This window comes from Podarcis erhardii, assembly GCF_964252035.2.
Source record: "Podarcis erhardii genome assembly, chromosome: 2".
In the NCBI taxonomy this organism is placed as follows: Eukaryota; Metazoa; Chordata; class Lepidosauria; order Squamata; family Lacertidae; genus Podarcis; species Podarcis erhardii.
This window is the reverse complement of record NC_138498.1, coordinates 117660402-117680476: the sequence shown is the minus strand read 5'-3', so window position 1 is coordinate 117680476 and position 20075 is coordinate 117660402. Positions and strand designations below refer to the sequence as shown.

Sequence of the window (20075 nt, the reverse complement as noted above, 5' to 3'; positions counted from 1 at the left end):
CTACCTTCTGATCGGCAAGTCCTATGCTCTGTGGTTTAACCCACAGCGCCACCCGCATCCCTAAAACTGAATTACTGTGTCACAAAATGATGCATGTCTAAAAAGTGTGTCACCAACATGAAAAGTTTGGAAAGCTCCGTTTTAAATTCTTTGGAAAAAGAATGTGTGTACATCTTATCTACATAGACCAAGAGTCTTGACTTAAGTAATATTTTTTTTAACCATTAATACAGGGAAGCCCCCTCCAGATGGAGCTCCGACACCCATCAGGCACAGCCAGAAAGGTTAGGGATGCTGAGAGTTGTAGTCCGACGGTGTGGCAGCAAGACAACCAGCGTGGAAACATCCTGCTTTTGCAAAGATCATTTTATTCAGCTTTAGAAATAAAGCAGAAAAAGAGGCAGAAAGGTATTCAAAACAAAGTGTATTTGTATTCAAAGCAAAGCTAGAGATGAAGAGAGAGCAAAAGCGAACAATACCATTTTATAAAATAAAACAAAAATCAGCAAAAAGGGATTAAAAAGAGCTACGCGCAGGCAGTCGGTTTGTTTGTTTGTTAGGGCTGTTCAGTAACTTCTCCCCTTTCTTGCTAGCAGCGTCCAATTTTTCAGGGGAAATTCATGGCCTTAAATAAACCCTAGAATGCAACACAGGAATCTGTGGCCCTCCAAACATGGTCTACAACTCCCATTATCCATGACCATTTTCCATGCAGGCCGGGAATGGGAGCTGAGAGTTCAAAAACATACTGAAGGCTGCAAGCTCCCTGTGTCTTGCGTACACCAGTGAAGATTCTGGTGGTGTAGATATAGATCAGGGCTAGGGATCCTGTGGCCCTCCAGTGGTTGTGGGACTAGAAATCCCATCACCCTCCGACCCATGGTGGCTGCAGGGCTGATGGGAGTTTGAGTCAAACGTCCTCTGGAGGGTCACAGCTTCACCTCCTATATTGCTGGCAGGAATGAAATGTGTGATTCTTCCTTCTGCGGTTATTTTTTTTAGGCAACCACACAACTTTCAGAACGCAGATTCCTATATTTCGGATCTAGCACAGTGGTAAAGGGTCCCCGTCAGATGCCACACTCTGAAGAGGCCTTTCCCGAATACTGGCATAGTTATGTGTTTATCTGAAATAAGTGACAGAAACATCACACGCAGAGGGGCATTACTTATTTAAAAGTGCACCTGTGCTTTCCTCTATAATCTTTTTCCAGTATCTGAAGCATGTGGGTGCCAGACTTCTAAATCCACTCTTCCTGGCTTGAAAGCTTGTTCATATAAAGGGAGAATCCGACACTGAATTTCTACTTTCAAACGAGGCATCTGGGCCATCAGATAATGGTACCCACATCTGAAAAAGGGACTACTTCTGCACCAAGTCAATCTAAGTCAAGATTTGTTGAACCGGTGGTAGAGATCCTCACCCCCCAGCTGAGCAGCTCAGGAGTGGGGTGAAGGGGGGGAATGACCCTTCCTGTGAGGCTTTCAATAGCCCTTTAGGGCCTTCTAAGGCCAAGATGAGGAAATGGTACCCTGCTGTTGGACTACAACACCCAGCATCCCTGGGTCACCCTTGTGGGGTCTGATGGGAGATGCAGTTCATCAACATCTGGAGAGCCAAAGGTTGCCTCAGGAAGCACAGCAATGGTCAGGGATGATCGGAGTCCAACAAAATCTGGAGGGCACCAGGCTGGGGAATGTTGCTGAGGAGAATTATTTGTTGGAAAAACTCTTTGTCCCTTTCACAGAAACTCCCATGATTCTTTGGGCTAGCGCCCAATTGTCTAAAACCGGTGCGAGGAACTACAACTCCCACCGTCCCAGTAAGCATGGCCAGTAGCCAGGGGATTGTAGTTCAGCAACACCCAAAGGTTCCTTGAACCTGGTATGAGGTGTTGACAGTCTCCCGAGGCAGAAATGGCAAAAACGGTTGTCCTCCCAGGTGTTACTGGACTACAACTGCCATCATGCCCAGCTGCTCTGCAGGCTGGTGTTGATGGGAGATGGAGTCCAACACCATATTTAAGGCCAGAGGTTCCCCATCTCTGCTCTAAGGCCTTGTCTCCACAAAGAACTGAATGAGGTGGCAAGAGTCCTGAAGTGTAAAATGGGGCTGTAACCGAACCGCGTTTTAAAAAATGATTTCTCACTTAACAAACTCCCTTGCAAGAAGTCCCTTGCTAGAACTCCCTTGCTAGACTCTTCCCCTCCCCCTTATCTGCTAGCTTTCTCCTTTCAACCAAACATATCTATGTGATTCAAAAGGGGGGCAGGAGTGGTGTGGGACCCTTTTCTGGATTCTACCACCGCATCCTGCTACATCTCTAAACTATAGTCCAATTCTGTGCCCATTCCAGCAGTTTGGAGATGTTTGAAAAATGTATGTGAGACAGGATAAAAGTGCCCCAGCAAAAAGCCTACCCTCAGCGTGACAAAGAGGAGACGGTTCACAGACGCACATATATATATATATATATATATATACATATAAATAAATAATATCACATACACCACTAGTTGAGACTGCTACCCAAGCCAGATGCTAAACAAGACAAAAAATTGAATTCATTTCCTACAATCAAAACGTAATTCATCTAAAAAAGAAAGCCAGTTTTGCTTCTGTTCCTGGTCCATTCCTATTATGATGCCACGGTTCCAACCCATTTCTCAGGGTAAAATGGCCGGCATGGATTCAAATCCTTTGCCGTGTGCCAACACATGGACCGGCACCTCGGCCGGCTCAGATTGGCAGTCAGTGCTATTCCCATTCTCGACCCCAGCTTGGGTCCACCTTGTCCTGATGGGCAGTTCTTCATAAACTTATTCTGCGGAAAGCAAAGCCCGGGCGAAATTCATTTGCCAAATCCAAGCAACGTTGCAGTCCGGTTAGGGCTTGACAGCAAGGGGGTTATCTAGGCCAAGCCACAGCATGAATCAATGCTAAAATGGCTGTCCAATTGCCACGCCAAACCCTCCTCACCAGATAAAAACAAAATGAGGCAAGGGTTGAGGGGGAGACTAATGGGGTAGGCCTCAAACCATGTCACCATCCCTCCTTCCTATGCATAATCTCCTCCCCCTCCCACCCCATGCTTTCCTCGCCCTGTGGTCTGAAAATGTCCATTGTTTTGCCACAAGGAGGGAACCGTTAGGCATTTGGGCCTTTTCCTGCTTCCTGGGAGGCCGATGGAGAACATGGTGGGCTGTTACTAGGCAACAGCCTCACACCTCTATAGCGCCCCTTCCTTACCAAGCCCAACATGGAGAAGGGAGAGCCGTAGGGCCAGAAAAAAGAGGAGAAGGAAAGGGAAGGAAGCAGTTAGCCCAAAATGGAGGGGAGGGCCGCCCCATCCTTTTCACAGCCATGTTTGGAGAAGGCAACCGTGTCCACCGGTCTTTCTTCAGTGACCAGACCAGAGTTCACCCTCAGCTGTGGCAGTTCTTTGATGCCATCCTTTCACCTGAAAGAGGGTGCAAGATGTCACCGGCCAAGAGGAAAGGAAAAAACGCTTCTCATATCTTCGCCTCACTTCCGTCTTCTCCTCCTTCTCCTTCTGCCCCCTCTAGGTAGGCCTCTCCGGAGGCTTGTGCGAGGTCGGCCATCAGGCCCAGGTTGACGCACTCGGGGCATTTCTCCGGGCTCTCGGCGGCCGACGAGAAGATCTTCCCGCAGTCCGCGCATATGAAAGAGTTCAGGCCCAGGTGGCAACGCTGGTGCCGGATGAGGGCCGCCTTGGCCTTGAAGCAGCTCCCGCACTCGGGGCAGACGTAGGGCTTCTCGCTGGTGTGGGTCCGCTCGTGGGCGATGAGCTGGGAGCTCTCGCGGAAGCACTTCCCGCAGCCCAGGCACATGTAGGGCTTCTCGCCGGTGTGGGAGCGCTCGTGCGCCACCAGGCTGGAGCGCTGGATGAAGCCCTTGCCGCACTGCAGGCAGATGTAGGGCTTCTCGCCGGTGTGGGTCCGCTCATGCTTGCTGAGGCTGGAGCGCACGCTGAAGCTCTTCTCGCAGTAGAGGCACTGGTAGGGCTTCTCGCCCGTGTGGGTCCGCTCGTGGGCGACGAGCTCCGAGGTCCAGTTGAAGCCCTTGCCGCACTCCAGGCACTTGTGGGGCTTCTCGCCCGTGTGGGTCCGGATGTGGGCCATGAGGTGCGAGTTCTGGCTGAAGCTCTTCCCGCACTCGGAGCAGGTGTAGGGCTTCTCGCCGGTGTGGATGCTCTGGTGGCGGATGAGGTCGGCGCTCAGGCTGAAGCCCTTGCCGCACTCCAGGCACTTGTAGGGCTTCTCGCCCCGGTGGCTCTTCTCGTGCAGAACAAGTGTGGCCTTCTGGCTGAAGCTCTTCCCGCACTCCAGGCAGGTGTACGGCTTCTCCCCGGTGTGGCTGCGCTCGTGGATGATGAGGCTGGAGCGCTGGTTGTAGCTCTTCTCGCACAAGAGGCACTTGTAGGGCTTCTCGCCGGTGTGGGTCCGCTCGTGCAGCTGCAGGTGGGAGCTCTGGCTGAAGCGCTTGTCGCAGTGGGAGCACTTGAAGGGCTTCTCGCCCGTGTGCGTCCGCCCGTGCGTGTTCAGCGTCGACCGCTTGCCAAAGCTCTTCCCGCACTCGTTGCACTTGTAGGGCTTCTCGGCCGGCAGGGGTTTCTCGGTGCCAGGGCTCAGGCCCACCACCCCATAGCCCTTTGAGACCTCCGGGAGGCCCTTCTTCTGCAAGAAGCTCTGCTGTACGGCAAATTCACTGAAGTCGAAGAAGCCCCTGCCGAAAGGGATGGAAATTGGTCCCCGGCTGTCCAGAGAGTGGGCCTCGGATGCTCCGGCCTGGCCGTCCCCCTGGGGGAAGCTGACCTCGTCTCCCCCCCACATCATCCGGTTCAGCTGCAGCCGCTCCGAGCTCCCCAGAGAAGGCTCCCCTTCCTTGCTGTGGCTTAACCAGCCAGCTGCAGAGACGAGAATGTCAAGACAGGAAGAGAATTCATCAAAAGGAGCAGCAGCAGCAGCAGATTTGGCTAAGCAAAGGTAGATATTATTGCAGGCGCCGTTTGGAAACAAGGTTCTATTCCTCATGGGTTGTATTTCAGACCCACTGAAATTTACAAAAGCGGCTAAGTATGAGGTCCACTCATTTCAGCAGATCTACTCCTGCTGCAAAGATAGAACTGAAATCAAGCTGGCAACTTACTCTCGTTCAGCCCAGACACTGAGGTCCAGCTCCGAGGGCCTTCTGGCGGTTCCCTCCCTGTGAGAAGTGAGGCTACTGGGAACCAGGCAGAGGGCCTTCTCGGTAGTGGCACCTGCCCTGTGGAACACCCTCCAGATCTGAAGGAAATAAGCAGCTATCCTATCTTTAAAAGACATCTGAACGCAGCCCTGTTTAGGGAAGTTTTTAATGTTTGATTGTGTTTTTAATATTCTGTTGGGAGCCGCCCAGAGTGGCTGGGGAAACCCAGCCAGATGGGTGGGGTATAAATAGTAATTATCCATCTGAACTAATCATTATAAGAACTGCAGCTTCAAGGAACGGGTGCAGTTGCTTTTTTCCTCCCCCCCTCCCCATCACTTTCCCCACATGTGTTGTGTTTTTCGGATTGAGGGCCGACCCTCTTATGACTGATCTTTCCAAGTCACTCTTGAGCATTTTCGACTAAAGAGTGGAGCAAAAATGCTCAAATAAAAGAGGAAGCAAATTAGGCAGCTCACTGCAAAGAGAGATCTAAGCAGCTAAGGGGCATGCATTTAAAGGACACCCACCCTGGGATCTCTTGTTCCCCCTTCAGAGCTAAAAATCCCCAAACCCTTAACAAACAAAGGTCATTCTGCCCAACGCTGAGTGGAAGATGCAGACCTTTGAGTCTCAGCATCATCTCCTGGAAGGCAGGGCTGTTCTGACAGAGATCACCGTATTTCCGTTTGAGCTCCTCAAGTCTCTGCACCAGCGTGTCCTCTTCTTCCCTGAGGATTATGAGGCAGTGGGAGGGAGGGGTGGGGGAATACGTAAACAGAAAATGAACCATGTAAATAGCTTTAAGTTTGAACAGCAAAAAAAAAAAAAAAGACTCTACATTAATAGAAAGCCTCATTAATGCACAAGAGGCCCTGGGTTCGTACCCCTATCAAGACCTTCAGCACAAAATACCTCAGAGATGTGTTTTAATTTTCCGTTCCTTGCAGGAAAGATGGGCAACAGGGGTAAGGCTGGATTTCCATTGCCCCAGCAAGCATGGCTAGAGATGGTGGCAAACTGAGATTCCAGCAACATCTGGAAGGTTGTAGGTCGTTCTTATCTCACGACTCGACCATGATTTCCCAGGCCTCAACGCCCTATGCTGGCTCTTAATGGACATGGCTACTGTAGGCCCATTAATTTCACTTCCCAGGATTCTTTGGGGGAAGCCGTGGCTGTGTAAATTGGCACATTACTGCTTTGAATGTATGGTACGGATGGGGCTTCTGATGTACACAAGTATGATGATTCCTAGCCCCACCTCTGGGGAAAAAGCCCCAAAGCAGGTGGATTCTTACCTGATTTCAATGCTTCCTGAATCCTACAAAGGAAAAGTGTTGGCAGAGGGGGAGAGAGAGGGAGAGAGAGAGAGAGAGAGAGAGAGAGAGAGAGAGAGAAAGGCACAATCCATGAGCTGTACAGGGAAAAATTGTTCATTTTCTTACAAAATATGAGAGCCCAGCAAGAACAACAGGCAGCAGGTTGTTGGCCTCTGTCCCAAGGGGCAATGGAGAGCACCTCCAGGGGTGAAGTCAGGCTGCAGTACCAAAGTGACCTTCCCGGGGCACGAGCCTGTACGGAGGTCCTGGGTGAAAAATTTAGATTGTTCTCTTGCACTTCTTTTTAATGTTCGTTTGGAAAAAGGAGCTAATAAAAATGGACAGCAGCTGTGGAACTCACAGACACTGGACAGTTACTGCAAATGTAACACATTTTCTTTACCTTTTTAAAACTATATAGATAATATATAAATATTAGAGAGGTTGAGAAAGTGCCGGGGGCACCAGTCACAAAATGGCCGCCACGGTGGCGTGGTGTAACACTGCTGAGCAAAAAAGAAAAAGAAACAGGACCTCAAGATGATGTGGGCATGCCCCCCAATCAATGGGGGAAGAGGCACCCACATCAACCCCCGCCAGTCAGAGGGAGAAGCTCTTTGCACCTCTCCTCTGTTCAGCGCAGAAGGGAAGGAGCCCAGTCCAATGAAATGTGGGAGTTTTTCATTTAGGAGAAGCTGAGGCAGTGCAACAGGAATTTGGCAAGAAGAGCAAAGGGTCTCCTGTACATTGTGGATTTTTCAGGGGATATTTACAAAGGCCTTTTGCAGGTGCCACTGCTGGAGGTACTGGCAGGCATGCTGGCATCCTTGGGCAGTATGCTGGCAATCACTGCAATTTATGATAGCCGGCTTGGCTCCGTGGTTTGGGTCAATAAGGAATCTGTCCACCTGTGTCAACTATTGAGTCTGCTTACCCTACACTGAACTCCACCCCCAAAAAAACCTTACCACTATCTCCTCACTGCTGTTTCCTTCTTCTCCATCCTCTTCCTTCTTCTCTTTCCTCAGGTCCATCGCTTCGGAATCCGGCAACACCTTCCAATGAATAAAATTACTAAGATCAACAGAAACCAACAGCCGCTGCTTCCTCCTTTTGAGTATTTCATTTTTAAAGAAATTTGCAGCTCCAGTTACTATGAAGATTAAGAATTCGTGTGGCCAGACACTCTCCTAGCGTCTCTCTTCAAGTTTCATCCCAACCTAGCCACAAAATCTATCCACATTTCCAGCCACTTCAGCTGTGATATACAGTTGTACCTTGGATCCCGAATGCCATGGTACTCGGACGTTGTGGCTCCCAAACGCCGCAAACCTGGAAGTGAATGTTCCAGTTTGTGAACATTCTTTGGAAGTCAAACGTCTGGCGGGGCTTCCAATTGGCTGCAGGAGCTTCCTGCTTTGGTTTCTGAACGTTTTGGAAGTCAAACAGACTTCCAGATCGGATTCCATTCGACTTCCAAGGTATGACTGTATACGTGTTGGTACTAACATGTAAGACCCTCATACAGCTCAGGACCACTTTACTTGGAAGACTGCCTTATCCCTTTACACCCAAGTAGATCATGCTGCAGTCTGCAGGAATGTTTTTATCCTAAAATTCCCAAAGGCCTCAGGAGTAACCTGGCACAGGGCTTTCAGCGTGGCAACTCCTGTTCTGTGGAATAGCACTCTGGTCGAGATACAGTGGTACCTCGCAAGACGAAATTAATTCGTTCCGCGAGTCTTTTCGTCTTGCGAGTCTTTTCGTCTTGCGAAGCACGGTCAAGTTGCAACTGCACCTCTTCAAGCGGTTTTAAGAAAAAGGAAACAAACTCGCAAGACGTTTTCGTCTTGCGAAGCAAGCCCATAGGGAAATTCGTCTTGCGAAGCAACTCAAAAAACGAAAAACTCTTTCGTCTTGCGAGTTTTTTGTCTTCCGAGGCATTCGTCTTGCGAGGTACCACTGTACAACAAGCACCTACTTCCTGGAAGTGATCAAATCTCATTTTGGTTCCAACAGTCTTTCCCGGCTGACTAAATGGGTCTTCACCACAAGCGGCCACTTGTTAGGGCTTTAAGTTTAAAAAGCATTTGTTGTATTCTCTTCCACGCAAATGGCCTTGGGATCCTGGTTTAGCAGATTAAAAATTATTGTGCCATCAAACTGATGGCCCATAGCAGTGATATGTGCAGAAGCCTTAACAGGGATTGAACTGATTGTATCATGGCTTATTCCTGCAACCGCTTGCCAGTTGCCAAGCCCAATTCAAGGCGTCAACACTGACAAACAAAAATCCCAACCCCCCTGCCCCCTCTCCCCAGTGGACACTTGAAAATTCCTGGTGGTCTTGAAAGGACTACTAAATAATTTTTCCTCCTTTATTTCCAGGAAAATATTTCTGCCTGTATTTCCAGGAACATTTAGCCACAACCCTAAAGAAAAACCACCCCTCTGGCTGATACGTAGTACCTCATTGCTGTTTCTGCATTCCTCTTCCGTAGCATCCTCGATCATCAGTTCGTCGCTGCTGCTGTCCCCTTTAACCTTCTCGCTTACGAAGTCTAATGGATCACTGAGACTCTCCTCCAATTTCTCGTGCTGAAAATGGGGGGTGGGAAGGAAAAAGAATGAAACCTTTAGGATCTGATTTGGAATAACATTCCTGATCACCACAGCAGTTTCTGTGGTTTAAAAAGGTTTCAGCAAGCAACAGCAGTTGGGTCATCATGGAGTGTTCCCTTATGAATCCGGCTTACATTATTCTGTCTGCCATTTGTGCAAGCGTCGGTCACAGGCTCCACCTTCTCTGACAGAAACCATGGTTTACTGGGCACGTGGCTGAATTACTAGTTAGAAATCAGTCCTGGTTTCATAACTGGGGATTAAATCAGTTTCCTGGTATGGGTGTAACAGGAAACCATGGTTTATATAATCCACAGGCCAGCACCTCAACTCGATGTACATGTACCTCGGCATCTTGCAGTAGATGTACTTTGAGTAGTTTGGAAATCAGACACAAGCTGGCTGATAAGCCCAGAAAAATGGTCCACTGTCTGAAACAAACCACCAGATAGAACCACTCACACCTCAGACCAGTTTTATGGGTTTTTTTCTTTCTTTTTACAGTATTATTACATTTAACAGCTTACACAAGGGATGAGGAACTTTCCAGATGTAGCTAGGCTAGGTTTTATCTCCTACTTCACAGATGTGGAACCTGTTGCCCTTCAGAAGTTCCTGGACTACAAGTCCCATCGTCCATGGCCGTGCTAGCTGGGTGGCTGATGGGAGTCCAACAGCATCCGAAGGGCCTATAGGCATCGTTTACTGGTTTAACTGGTTGTTAGGCTTATGTTCCGATTTCTAAAGTTCCCTCTATACTGCAAGAGTTGATAAATCATAAGCAACTTCTGCAAGAATTCTGATGAAACAGTTTGCTACCCTCAGACCAAATAATTTTAGCAACGACTTAATAAAACGACATCAAATGCAAACAACTGCTATTTTTATAAAGCGTTTCTGGACAGAAGTTACGTGGACGCATTATCAAATCCTAAATTACACAAGAATGTGCTTGGCTCACATCTGAGCATGCCAAAAATATCAACGCTAAAAATAGCATCTGCTGTGAAGACAACTAAGTAATCTATAAAGCCCTATTCTAGGCTTTCTTTTTAAAGGAGGAGAAGAGACATAACTGCCTTGGTTCAAGATGGGGAAGTGGTGGAGAACCAGTCTGGTATGGCCGTCTGCCTTGCCTCTGAAGGACGTCACAAATAGGAAGATATCTTTCATTACCATTCCAAGAAGCTGAATTGTGCCTAACTGGGGTGAGGAAAACCAGCTACAGGTCCTTTTCCAGTTATCTCTGGAACCAGCCACATTGGTGCAAAGAAGCGTTTGAAATTCTCCAGGTGCATTTTGCACCTGGTTATTGGCCACTTGCAACCAAATAAAGATTCCCGGGTGCCAGGATAGCGCCTGACGTCTCCACCATCTGGAGGTGCATGCCTGGGGATCATTGGATCTTGAGCGTTTTCACATCCTGTAGAATTATATCTGCTATATTTTATCTGCACAATTGGGATGAATTTCAGGAAGGCAAACGTTGCATTGAAAAATACAACTGTTGAGCCGCCTGGCCCAGAAATGGCACCTAGGCGTTCTGTTTTGGCAACTGTAACCCTGGTTTTTAAGGAGCCGTTTGACGCCTAGCTTATATATTTGAGTTTTCTAATGTGGCAAGACCACCTGGGAGAATTTTACCCTTATGATTTCTATATAATCATATAGCCATATATAGCCATATATCCTAATGATGATTTTTATATATCCATGTATCCTAATGAGGTTTGAATGGCTAAAGCTTCAGCAGAACTAAAGTGCTTAGATCTTAAAAATCCAAAAGTTGCCCTCTGCCCTGCTACTGTGCTTGAAGGAAAGAATAAATCTGATGTTTTGGCATTTTTCTATAGGGATCTTTCTCCAGACAGCTTCTCAGGCTCACAAGATGGGGCTGAGCTAGGTAAAAGTAAAGGGACCCCTGACCATTAGGTCCAGTCGTGACCAACTCTGAGTTAGGGAACAGGAAAAAACAGCCAGCCACAATGCAATGTTCTAAGTCAATAACAGATGGTGGGGGTTATTCAAGTTGCAACGGTCAAATAGGTTTATTTTCCTCTTTATTGCTGAAAATTAGGGTAAAGGGCAAATTGACGCAGCATCAGAGGAAAGCAGAAGTATTCTTTACATGGGCAGAGGAAGAGCTTGTGCACGTTCATCAGGTATAAAACCCCAATGCACAGGGGCTTCGGCGCCCAGGCTCTGGAAACTATTCCACTGGGTCTTTATTGCTCAGCAATAAACTTTGCCTTCTTTTTCTCCACTGATGCATCTGTCGATTCCTGGGCACAATTTGAGTGGGCCACAGGTATTCCATATATACAGTGGTGCCTCGCAAGACGAAAATAATTCGTTCCGCGAGTCGCTTCGTCTTGCGGAGCGCGGATTCCCCGGGTATTAACGAAAAAGGAAGCAAACTCGCAAGACGTTTTTGTCTTGCGAAGCAAGCCCATAGGGAAATTCGTCTTGCGAAGCACCTCGAAAAACGGAAAACCCTTTCGTCTAGTGAGTTTTTCGTCTTGCGAGGCATTCGTCTTGCGGGGCACCACTGTACTTGCAACACTAACACTGGTGCAGAGGTGGGAATATTTGCCAGAGTTACAGAAAGCTGCCTCATACCGAATCAGGACATTGGGCCAGCCACCTCAGGACTGTCTACACTTAAATGGCAGTGTCTCAGGCCGGGAACATTTCCAGTTCTTTTTGGAGATGTTGAGGATTGAACCCAGGAACGTACAAGAGATGTTCTGCCAACTGAACTACACCCCCTCCTCATGAAGGCTTTCAGATCTTTTTCTTGCCTTTTGGCACCCTAACATCACAGAGATAATCTCCTAATTTTTTGTGTGCAGCACGCCAAGGGCATACGGAGCCCTAGAAAAACAGGAGAGGATGTTCCTAACCTTTAACTCCTCAGTAGCAACTGATGCTTCAACTTTCTCCTCAGTCAGCATCTTCTTGCTGTCCGCTGGCTTCTCAGGCTGAGCTTCATGGTCTCCTCTCTTTTGCTTAAGGAGCGTGAGGCGTTCCTTCGGCACCACCTGAAGAAAGAGAAACGTTACCTGATTTGCTTCAAGATGCCAGGAACTGAACCTGGACGTTTCTACCTTTGAAACATTTGCTCTGTGCTACGGCTTCTTCCCAACTGATTAAAAGGCCACGAATTATGTGGCAAGGCCTTAAATCATGGGTAGGCAAACTAAGGCCCAGGGGCCGCATCTGGCCCAATCGCCTTCTCAATCTGGCCCACGGACGGTCTGGGAATTAGCATGTTTCTACATGAGTAGAATGTGTCCTTTTATTTAAAATGCATATCTGAGTTATTTGTGGGGCATAGAAATTCATTCATTTTTTTTCTTTTCTTTTCAAAATATAGTCCGGCCCCCCACAAGGTCTGAGGGACAGTGGACTGGCCCCCTGCTGAAAAAGTTTGCTGACCCCTGTGGCTTAAATCATGTGCATGTATTAAAAGTCACTATGAGATCTTCCATCTTTATCGAGGGGAATACTAACCTCTTCTTTCCTATAACTGTAATACAGTGGTGCCTCGCAAGACAAAAAGAATCCGTTCCACGAGTCTCTTCGTCTAGCGATTTTTTCGTCTTGCGAAGCAAGCCCATTGACGGCTTAGCGGATTAGCGCTATTAGCGGCTTAGCGGATAAGCGGCTTAGAAAAAGGGGGGAGAAAGGGGAAAAAAACCGCAGGAACTCGCAAGACATTTTCGTCTTGCGAAGCAAGCCCATAGGAAATTCGTTTTGCGAAGCGCCTCCAAAACGGAAAACTCTTTCGTCTAGCGAGTTTTCCGTCTTGCGAGGCATTCGTCTTGCGGGGCACCACTGTAGACTGAGTGGTGCATTTCTAATAATCTCAATAACTTATTTCCAAAAATAAGTTCCCCTCTGGCATCCTATTACCGCCCTTACTGTCTGTATGCTCATATATATCTTTTATGTGAACCATCCTGAGACCTCTTGGTATAGGGCGGTATACAAACTCAATTAATAATAATAATAATAACAAGACCAACCCCCAGAGTACGTGTTCAATATCAAACACTATTTTGCTTGCCATGTAGCCATCTGTCTATTGATGTTTACTTTTATTATTTTACCCCGTTTTTTATTTTTATAAAGTTGTAAGCCGCAGTGGTGTGTTTGTATGATACAATGGTATATAAATATTTTTTATAAAGAAAATAATAAACTGGGGTGAGAGAAAGCTGACAGTTATCCCTTCCTTCCTCCGAAAAGCTCAGGGACCATTCTGTCCTCACCCATTCTCTCCCCACAACCACCATGCAGTTTTGACCTGCTCAGAACTTAAGCACTACAGAAAAGAAGATAAAATGAGGCCAACGGCATAAAAGCCATACAAAAATAAAAGTATTGTTATGAATATTACTACAAATCTAAAATATTGGTTTGAAGCAGAGTTGAGAAATTAAATCATAATTACCAGAATCAGCAAAGCTAGAATTGTACAAGGAAAAGGGATGAGAGATGCTCAAACGAAGGGATATTTGTAGCCATTTTTTTCTTTGGAAGGAGACTCCCCCCGCCATTATCAAAGAAAAGCAAGATTACATTCCACAGATATCCAACCACATGAAAGGATTTGATAAGGGCAACCAAAATGGTCAAAGGCCTGGAAACGATGCCTTATGAGGAACGGCTAAGGGAGCTGGGCATGTTTAGCTTGGAGAACAGGAGGTTAAGGGGTGGTATGATAGCCATGTTCAAATATATAAAAGGATGTCACATAGAGGAGGGAGAAAGGTTGTTTTCTGCTGCTCCAGAGAAGCGGACACGGAGTAATGGTTCCAAACTACAAGAAAGAAGATTCCACCTAAACATTAGGAGGAACTTCCTGACAGTAAGAGCTGCTCGACAGTGGAATTTGCTGCCAAGGAGTGTGGTGGAGTCTCCTTCTTTGGAGGTCTTTAAGCAGAGGCTTGACAACCATATGTCAGGAGTGCTCTGATGGTGTTTCCTGCTTGGCAGGCGCTTGGACTCGATGGCCCTTGTGGTCTCTTCCAACTCTAGGATTCTATGATAAATCGTATGCCCAAAATACATGCATTGCAACTTCTGCAACAATTTTGATTCAACATAGCTTACTATCATTAAAGCAAAACCATTTCAGCAACATCTAATAAAACTATATCAAACAGCAAACAACTGTTGTTTTTAAAAAGTGTATCCGGACAGAAGTTACGTAAGACATATAACCCAAACCAAGAATGTGCTTGGCTCGCATCTGGGCATACTAAAAGCACCAGTGCTAAAAACAGCATTTGCTGTGAACACAACGTGTTTGACTAATCTAGAAGACTGATTAAGTTGGACCAATTCAAAGTTTTATTTTTATAACAGGAGACGTTAAACACGTTGTTTCAAGATAAGGAACAGGGAGTAGTGATGTACTGGTCTGGGATGCAGGTCTGGCCAGTCTCCAAAGGACATTACAAAAATAGAAACATGTATTTTATTCCTGTTTTAATAAATTTAATTGTACTTGATTGGGATAAGGGCCAACCCTTGCTGCATTTTAAAATATTATCATCATTTAATTTCTATACCACTTAATATATTAAAAATATCTCTAAGTGGTATACAGAAAACTGAAACAACAGCAGACAGCTTAAATAAAATATTGCAAAAATATGGTTACATATAAAAATGTTACCTTAATACAAAGTTACTATATATATCTCAATTCATTTTCCTTCTGACACACCAGGTTATCTCCCAGGGTCCAAAAAGGCTCTCAGCTTACCCACAAAAGTCTCAACTTGCTTTTTATGGGCCCAAGGTGGATGGTACTTCCTCAGGCATTATTAATACTTACTAATGGCTTCACTCATAAAAACAGCTCAAAGCAACTTACAGACACAAAAAAAGAAATATCAAAAACAATTACAATAAACACAGTCAATAAAAACAAATGCACACCTTCTGTACAAATAATCACAGGGCCTAGCAGACCCTGCCCTAGAAAAGCCACAAATACTTAAAAACCTTTCAGACTTAGGGTCAAAAACCCAGCTGAGGAGAATTTTTTTTTTTGTCTGGAGTCTAAAACTCGACAAAGAGGGCTGCAGGCCAGAGTCCCTGAGGGGAGGATTCCCCAAACTGGGAGCCACCACTGAAAAGGCCTGTTTCTCGTGTTTCCATCTTGCAGATTTCCCACATGGATGATGATGCCAGGGTTTGCAGGAAGGTTCAAATGGAGAGAGGCAGTCCTCAAGGTCTTCTCTTCTTCTTCTTTGGCAATCACTCATAGCCAAGTAAGATTGTCTTCCATGAATATGGCTTTAACAGTGAATCTGTAAGTGACTGCGGAGGCCAGTTCTGGATCCACACGTCCTTCCACAGTGGGGACAAAGGTTTCAGGGTGGGAGTTGATCACGGTGTGGATTTGCCAAGCATGCCTTCCTCTTAGCACGTTTCTCCCTTTCATCCTGAGTTCGAGCGTCTTCAAAGCCCATGACACTTTTGGTAAAGGCTGTTCTCCAATTAGAGCGCTTGCAGGCCAGTGTTTCCCAGTTGTCGGTGTTTATACTACATTTTTAAAGACTTTTCTTCAGAGAGTCTTTGAACCTCTTTTGTTGACCACCAGCATTACGCTTTCCATTTCTGAGTTCAGATTAGAGTAGTTGCTTTGGAAGACGATAATCAGGCATCCGCACAACATGACCTGTCCAGCGAAGTTGATGTTGAAGAATCATTGCCTCAACACTGGTGATCTTTGCTTCTTCCAGTACACTGGCATTAGTTCACCTGTCTTCCCAAGTGATATGCAAAAAAATTTCAGAGACACCGTTGATGGAATCTTTCGAGGAGTTGGAGATGGTGTTTATAGGTGGTCCATGTTTCACAAGCGTACAGTAAGGCTGGTGGTAGAATAGCTTTGTAAACAAGCATTTTGGTTTCCCTGCGAATGTCCCGGTCGAGGTACAGTGGTGCCCCGCAAGACGAATGCCTCGCAAGACGAAAAACTCGCTAGACAAAAGAGTTTTCCGTGTTTCGAGGTGCTTCGCAAGACGAATTTCCCTATGGGCTTGCTTTGCAAGACGAAAACGTCTTGTGGGTTTGCTTCTTTTTTTGTAAAACCGTTAATACCCGGGGAATCTGTGCTCCGCAAGACGAAAAAATCGCAAGACGAAGCAACTCACAGAACGAATTATTTCCGTCTTGCGAGGCACCACTGTATTGGGATCCTGATCCACATAAGGCTTTATGGGTCAAAACCAGCACTTTGAAACTAACTGGTAGCCGGTGCAGTTGGGCCAGGATTGGCATTGTGTGCCCAGACCAACTTGCCACCTGGCTGCCAGGATCTGAACCAGGTGCAGTTTGTGAACCACCAAGAAACATTTAAACATTTCAGCGTAGTATAGCATCAAAATGATTTTATTTATTTGCAGAGTATGTCCAGATATTTTTTTCAAAATGCGAGCAACAGCATCGAGTGATGCTGCAAGCTCATGACTCATTGAGTTTGTATACATACTTAAGGTACGAGGCTCGTTTATAATTCATGTTGCTATGTGGATGCATTGTTTTACACTTTCTAAGTGTCGCACGATTACATTATAAAGTACAGTAATTTTATTCGACATTATAAATCAAGCGCTGCAAGGTGTTGTTTCTTTTTTGCTTTCCAAAGTAAGGTCAAAGGTAAAGGGACCCCTGACCATTAGCTCTAGTTGTGGCCGACTCTGGGGTTGCGGTGCTCATCTCGCTTTACTGGCTGAGGGAGTTTCCAGGTCATTTGGCCAGCATGACTGAAGCCGCTTCTGGAGAACCAGAGCAGCACACAGAAACAGGTACCTGCCGGAGCGGTACCTATTTATCTACTTGCACTTTGCCGTGCTTTCGAACTGCTAGGTTGGCAGGAGCAGGGACCGAGTAACGGGAGCTCACCCCGTCGCGGGAATTCGAACCGCCAACCTTCTGATCAGCAAGTCCTACGCTCTGTGTTTTAACCCACAGCGCCACCCACGTCCCTTTGCTTTCCAAAGTATTTCTTATCAAATAAAAAAGTGGTGTGGTCTGAGCACATTTTTTATTCTGAAAATGTGGCCTGGAGAAAAAAGTTTGAAGAACCACTGTTTTAGAACATAAGAAAGCTCAGCTATTGGATAAAGTTCGGCACCCTTTTCTCACGGCAGCCAATCAGATGCTCTTTTTATTTTTTAAAAAAATGCTTAAGAGATTTCAGGGATTGAACCCGGGACAAAGCAAGCATTCTCCCATTGAGCTACAGCCTGTCCTCAGATAATTAGGAACAAAGGGAGCTGCCATATATTGAATCAGACTTTTGGTCCATCTAGTTCAGTAATGTCAACACAGACTGGCAGATTTCCAGAGTGTCAAGCAGGAGACCGCCACCACCTTCCCCAGTCCTACCAGTTGGGATAGCTCAGCCGGTACAGCAGGAGACTCTTATCTCAGGGTTGTGAGTTCGAGTTCCACATTGGGCAAAAGATTGCAGGGGGTTGGACTAGATGACCCTCGGGTCCCTTCCAATTCTATGATTCTACCTGGAAATGCCACTGGTGTTTGGACCTGGGTCCTTCTGCATAAAAAGCAGGTTCTCTGCCACTAATTTTCCTTCCTTCCCCATAAAAAGTGGGAGCAGAACCTCAGATTTGTATTGATTTTTTTAAAAAATTGATTTCTTTTTTGCAGGCAGATGCTCCCCCGCCTTGCCTTGGCTACACCCATGCATCTGTGGTTTGAACCTGCAAACTCCTCCATTCAAAAGCAACGCTCTAATCCAGACCAATTAATACAGCTTTTTAAATTTTTTTAAAGTTAATGATCTTTGTTGAATGTGGACATTTGCACGCTCCCCTTTCCTCCCTGATAATTCCTACCTGAATTTTCTCTTCTGCACCCTTTTCAACTCCGGTGTCCATGGTAAAGCTGGGGTGATGGCGGAAATTTTGTGCTCCTAGTGGGGGAGGGGAAGAGGAGAGGAAAAGAAAAGAAAAGAAAAGGGAGTTTTAATTATTATTTTTTTAAATGATGGAAAGGGAAAGCGGGGTGCGGTGGGAGAGAAAAAGCAAGCAAGCAACCCGGATCTCTCTCTCTAGGGGCGCAGAAAAGTCGTGAGTTCAAGTTTGCAGCGCTACCAAGGCTCCATCGTAGAACATTTGCTTCTCCATCTCCTTCCGCATCAGGAGATAAATCAGGAGGAGCAATCGCTTCGGTCGAGAGCGCTAGGCCCCACGTGCTGCAGCGCCGAGCCCCTGAGCGCGTGCAGAGTGCAAATCGTAGCACCACCCAGCTCTCCCCGGGAAGCAAGCACAATCTAACTTCAACCCCCCCCCCAAAAAAATATATATATATATATTTCAGGGAAAAGAAAAGGTGGCTGCGGGCGGAGGCGGAAGGAGTTTATTACTATTATTGTTATTATTATTATTAAAAAATGCTTTAGAGCATGTGCAAAAAGTCTTTCCTTCCCGCCCCCCCCGCACCCAACCTACGGAAACGGATGGCGAAGCGCAGCCAAGCTCGTCTGAAGGGGCCGAGAAGTCCCTCCGGCAGGCGGAGGGTGATGCAACAGGGAAGGCCAGGCTCCTTCTGAGCATGTGCAAAGCGCGCCCCGCTACCCTTTCCTGCAAGGCTCGCCCACCCACCAGCCCGCCCCCTCCCACACCCACCTAGGGCAGGGGGCGGGGGAAGGCGGAAATCGTTGAAGAGAATGCCTCTGAGCATGTGCAAAGTGCACCCCTCTCTTCTTCCCCCGCCCGCAGGCTAGAAGATCCTTTCTTGTGCAGGAAAGCGGGAGGGAAAAAGCAATAATAGAAATATAAATATAATACTACTAATTCTGCAAATCTGCCGGAGCAGCTCCAGCGGAGCCTAGCTTCTCTAATCCCCGAGTCTTTGGGAGGAACGTCTGCATTGCTAACTTAAACCGGTTAGCCACCCACTCGCTTCCCCTCCCGCGGAACCCTGGGAGTTGTAGGGCGGCGGGCCCGGCGCGGCCATTCTCCGCGCGGCCTCCGGGACTACAACTCCCAGGGTTCCTTGCGAGGCGATGGACGCGCCGAGCTTTGCAAAGGGATCGGAGCAGAAGCGCCTGGAGCAGAGACCAGTTTTGCAGAGGAGAGTCAGTGGGGGATCAAACCTTCAAAGCAGGGGGCTTTTGTTTCCATTTATAGTTTCTTTACTTCTTGTCCGTCTCCTCGCCCCGCATCTGGAGTTGGGTTTCTTTTCAGGAAACCGGTTTGAAACCGGGTTAAAGGGGCGCCGTGTAGACGCGGCTTCGCGCCGCTCAAGGAAAGGAGACCTCTTCCCCCGCTGCCTGTCTCCCGCGCCCCTCGGGGTCCAGGGATCCGGGACGGGCGGAGGAGAGGAATCCGTGGCTTCTGCTTCCCCTCCGCCAGGACTACCCAGGGCCATAGCTGTCAACGTTTTCCCTTTTTGTTAAAGGGAAATTCCCTTATTCCCAATAGGATTCCTCGCGAGAAAAGGGAAAAGTTGACAGCTATGCCCAGGGCCCTCCTGTGGCCATGGAGAGCTCATCATCATTATCATCGCATTTGTATACCGGCCTGTGGTCTTTGTCCATGGAGTTTTCTTGGCAGGGATACTGGAGTGGCTTGCCGGTTCCTCCTCCAGGTGGATCACGTTTGATCAAAACTCTCCACTATGACCTGTCCATCTTGGGTGGCCCTGCACAGCATAGCTCATAGCTTCTCTGAGTTATTCAAGCCCCTTCGCCACGGCAAGGCAGTGATCCATGAAGGGCTCACTGGAAGGACAGATCGTGAAGCTGAGGTTCCAGTACTTTGGCCACCTCATGAGAAGAGAAGACTCCCTGGAAAAGACCCTGATGTTGGGAAAGATGGAGGGCACAAGGAGAAGGGGACGACAGAGGACGAGATGGTTGGACAGTGTTCTCG

The 20075-nt window shown here is 47.2% G+C and overlaps 1 protein-coding gene across 1 annotated transcript; it reads right to left on the bottom strand.

The window, feature by feature from the left end:
• Positions 1 to 348: 348 nt before the first annotated feature.
• On the bottom strand, positions 349 to 19366 carry LOC309335204 (uncharacterized protein; the record flags this gene model as incomplete). Its single annotated transcript, XM_081850077.1, has 10 exons — positions 349 to 4928; positions 5834 to 5940; positions 6511 to 6533; positions 7500 to 7586; positions 9001 to 9129; positions 12057 to 12194; positions 18036 to 18112; positions 18651 to 18827; positions 19101 to 19249; positions 19341 to 19366. The coding sequence occupies 10 exons, from the start codon at positions 19364 to 19366 to the stop codon at positions 3514 to 3516; spliced, it is 2328 nt and encodes a 775-aa protein (XP_081706203.1). The 3' UTR covers positions 349 to 3513.
• Between the last annotated feature and the right edge of the window lie 709 nt (positions 19367 to 20075).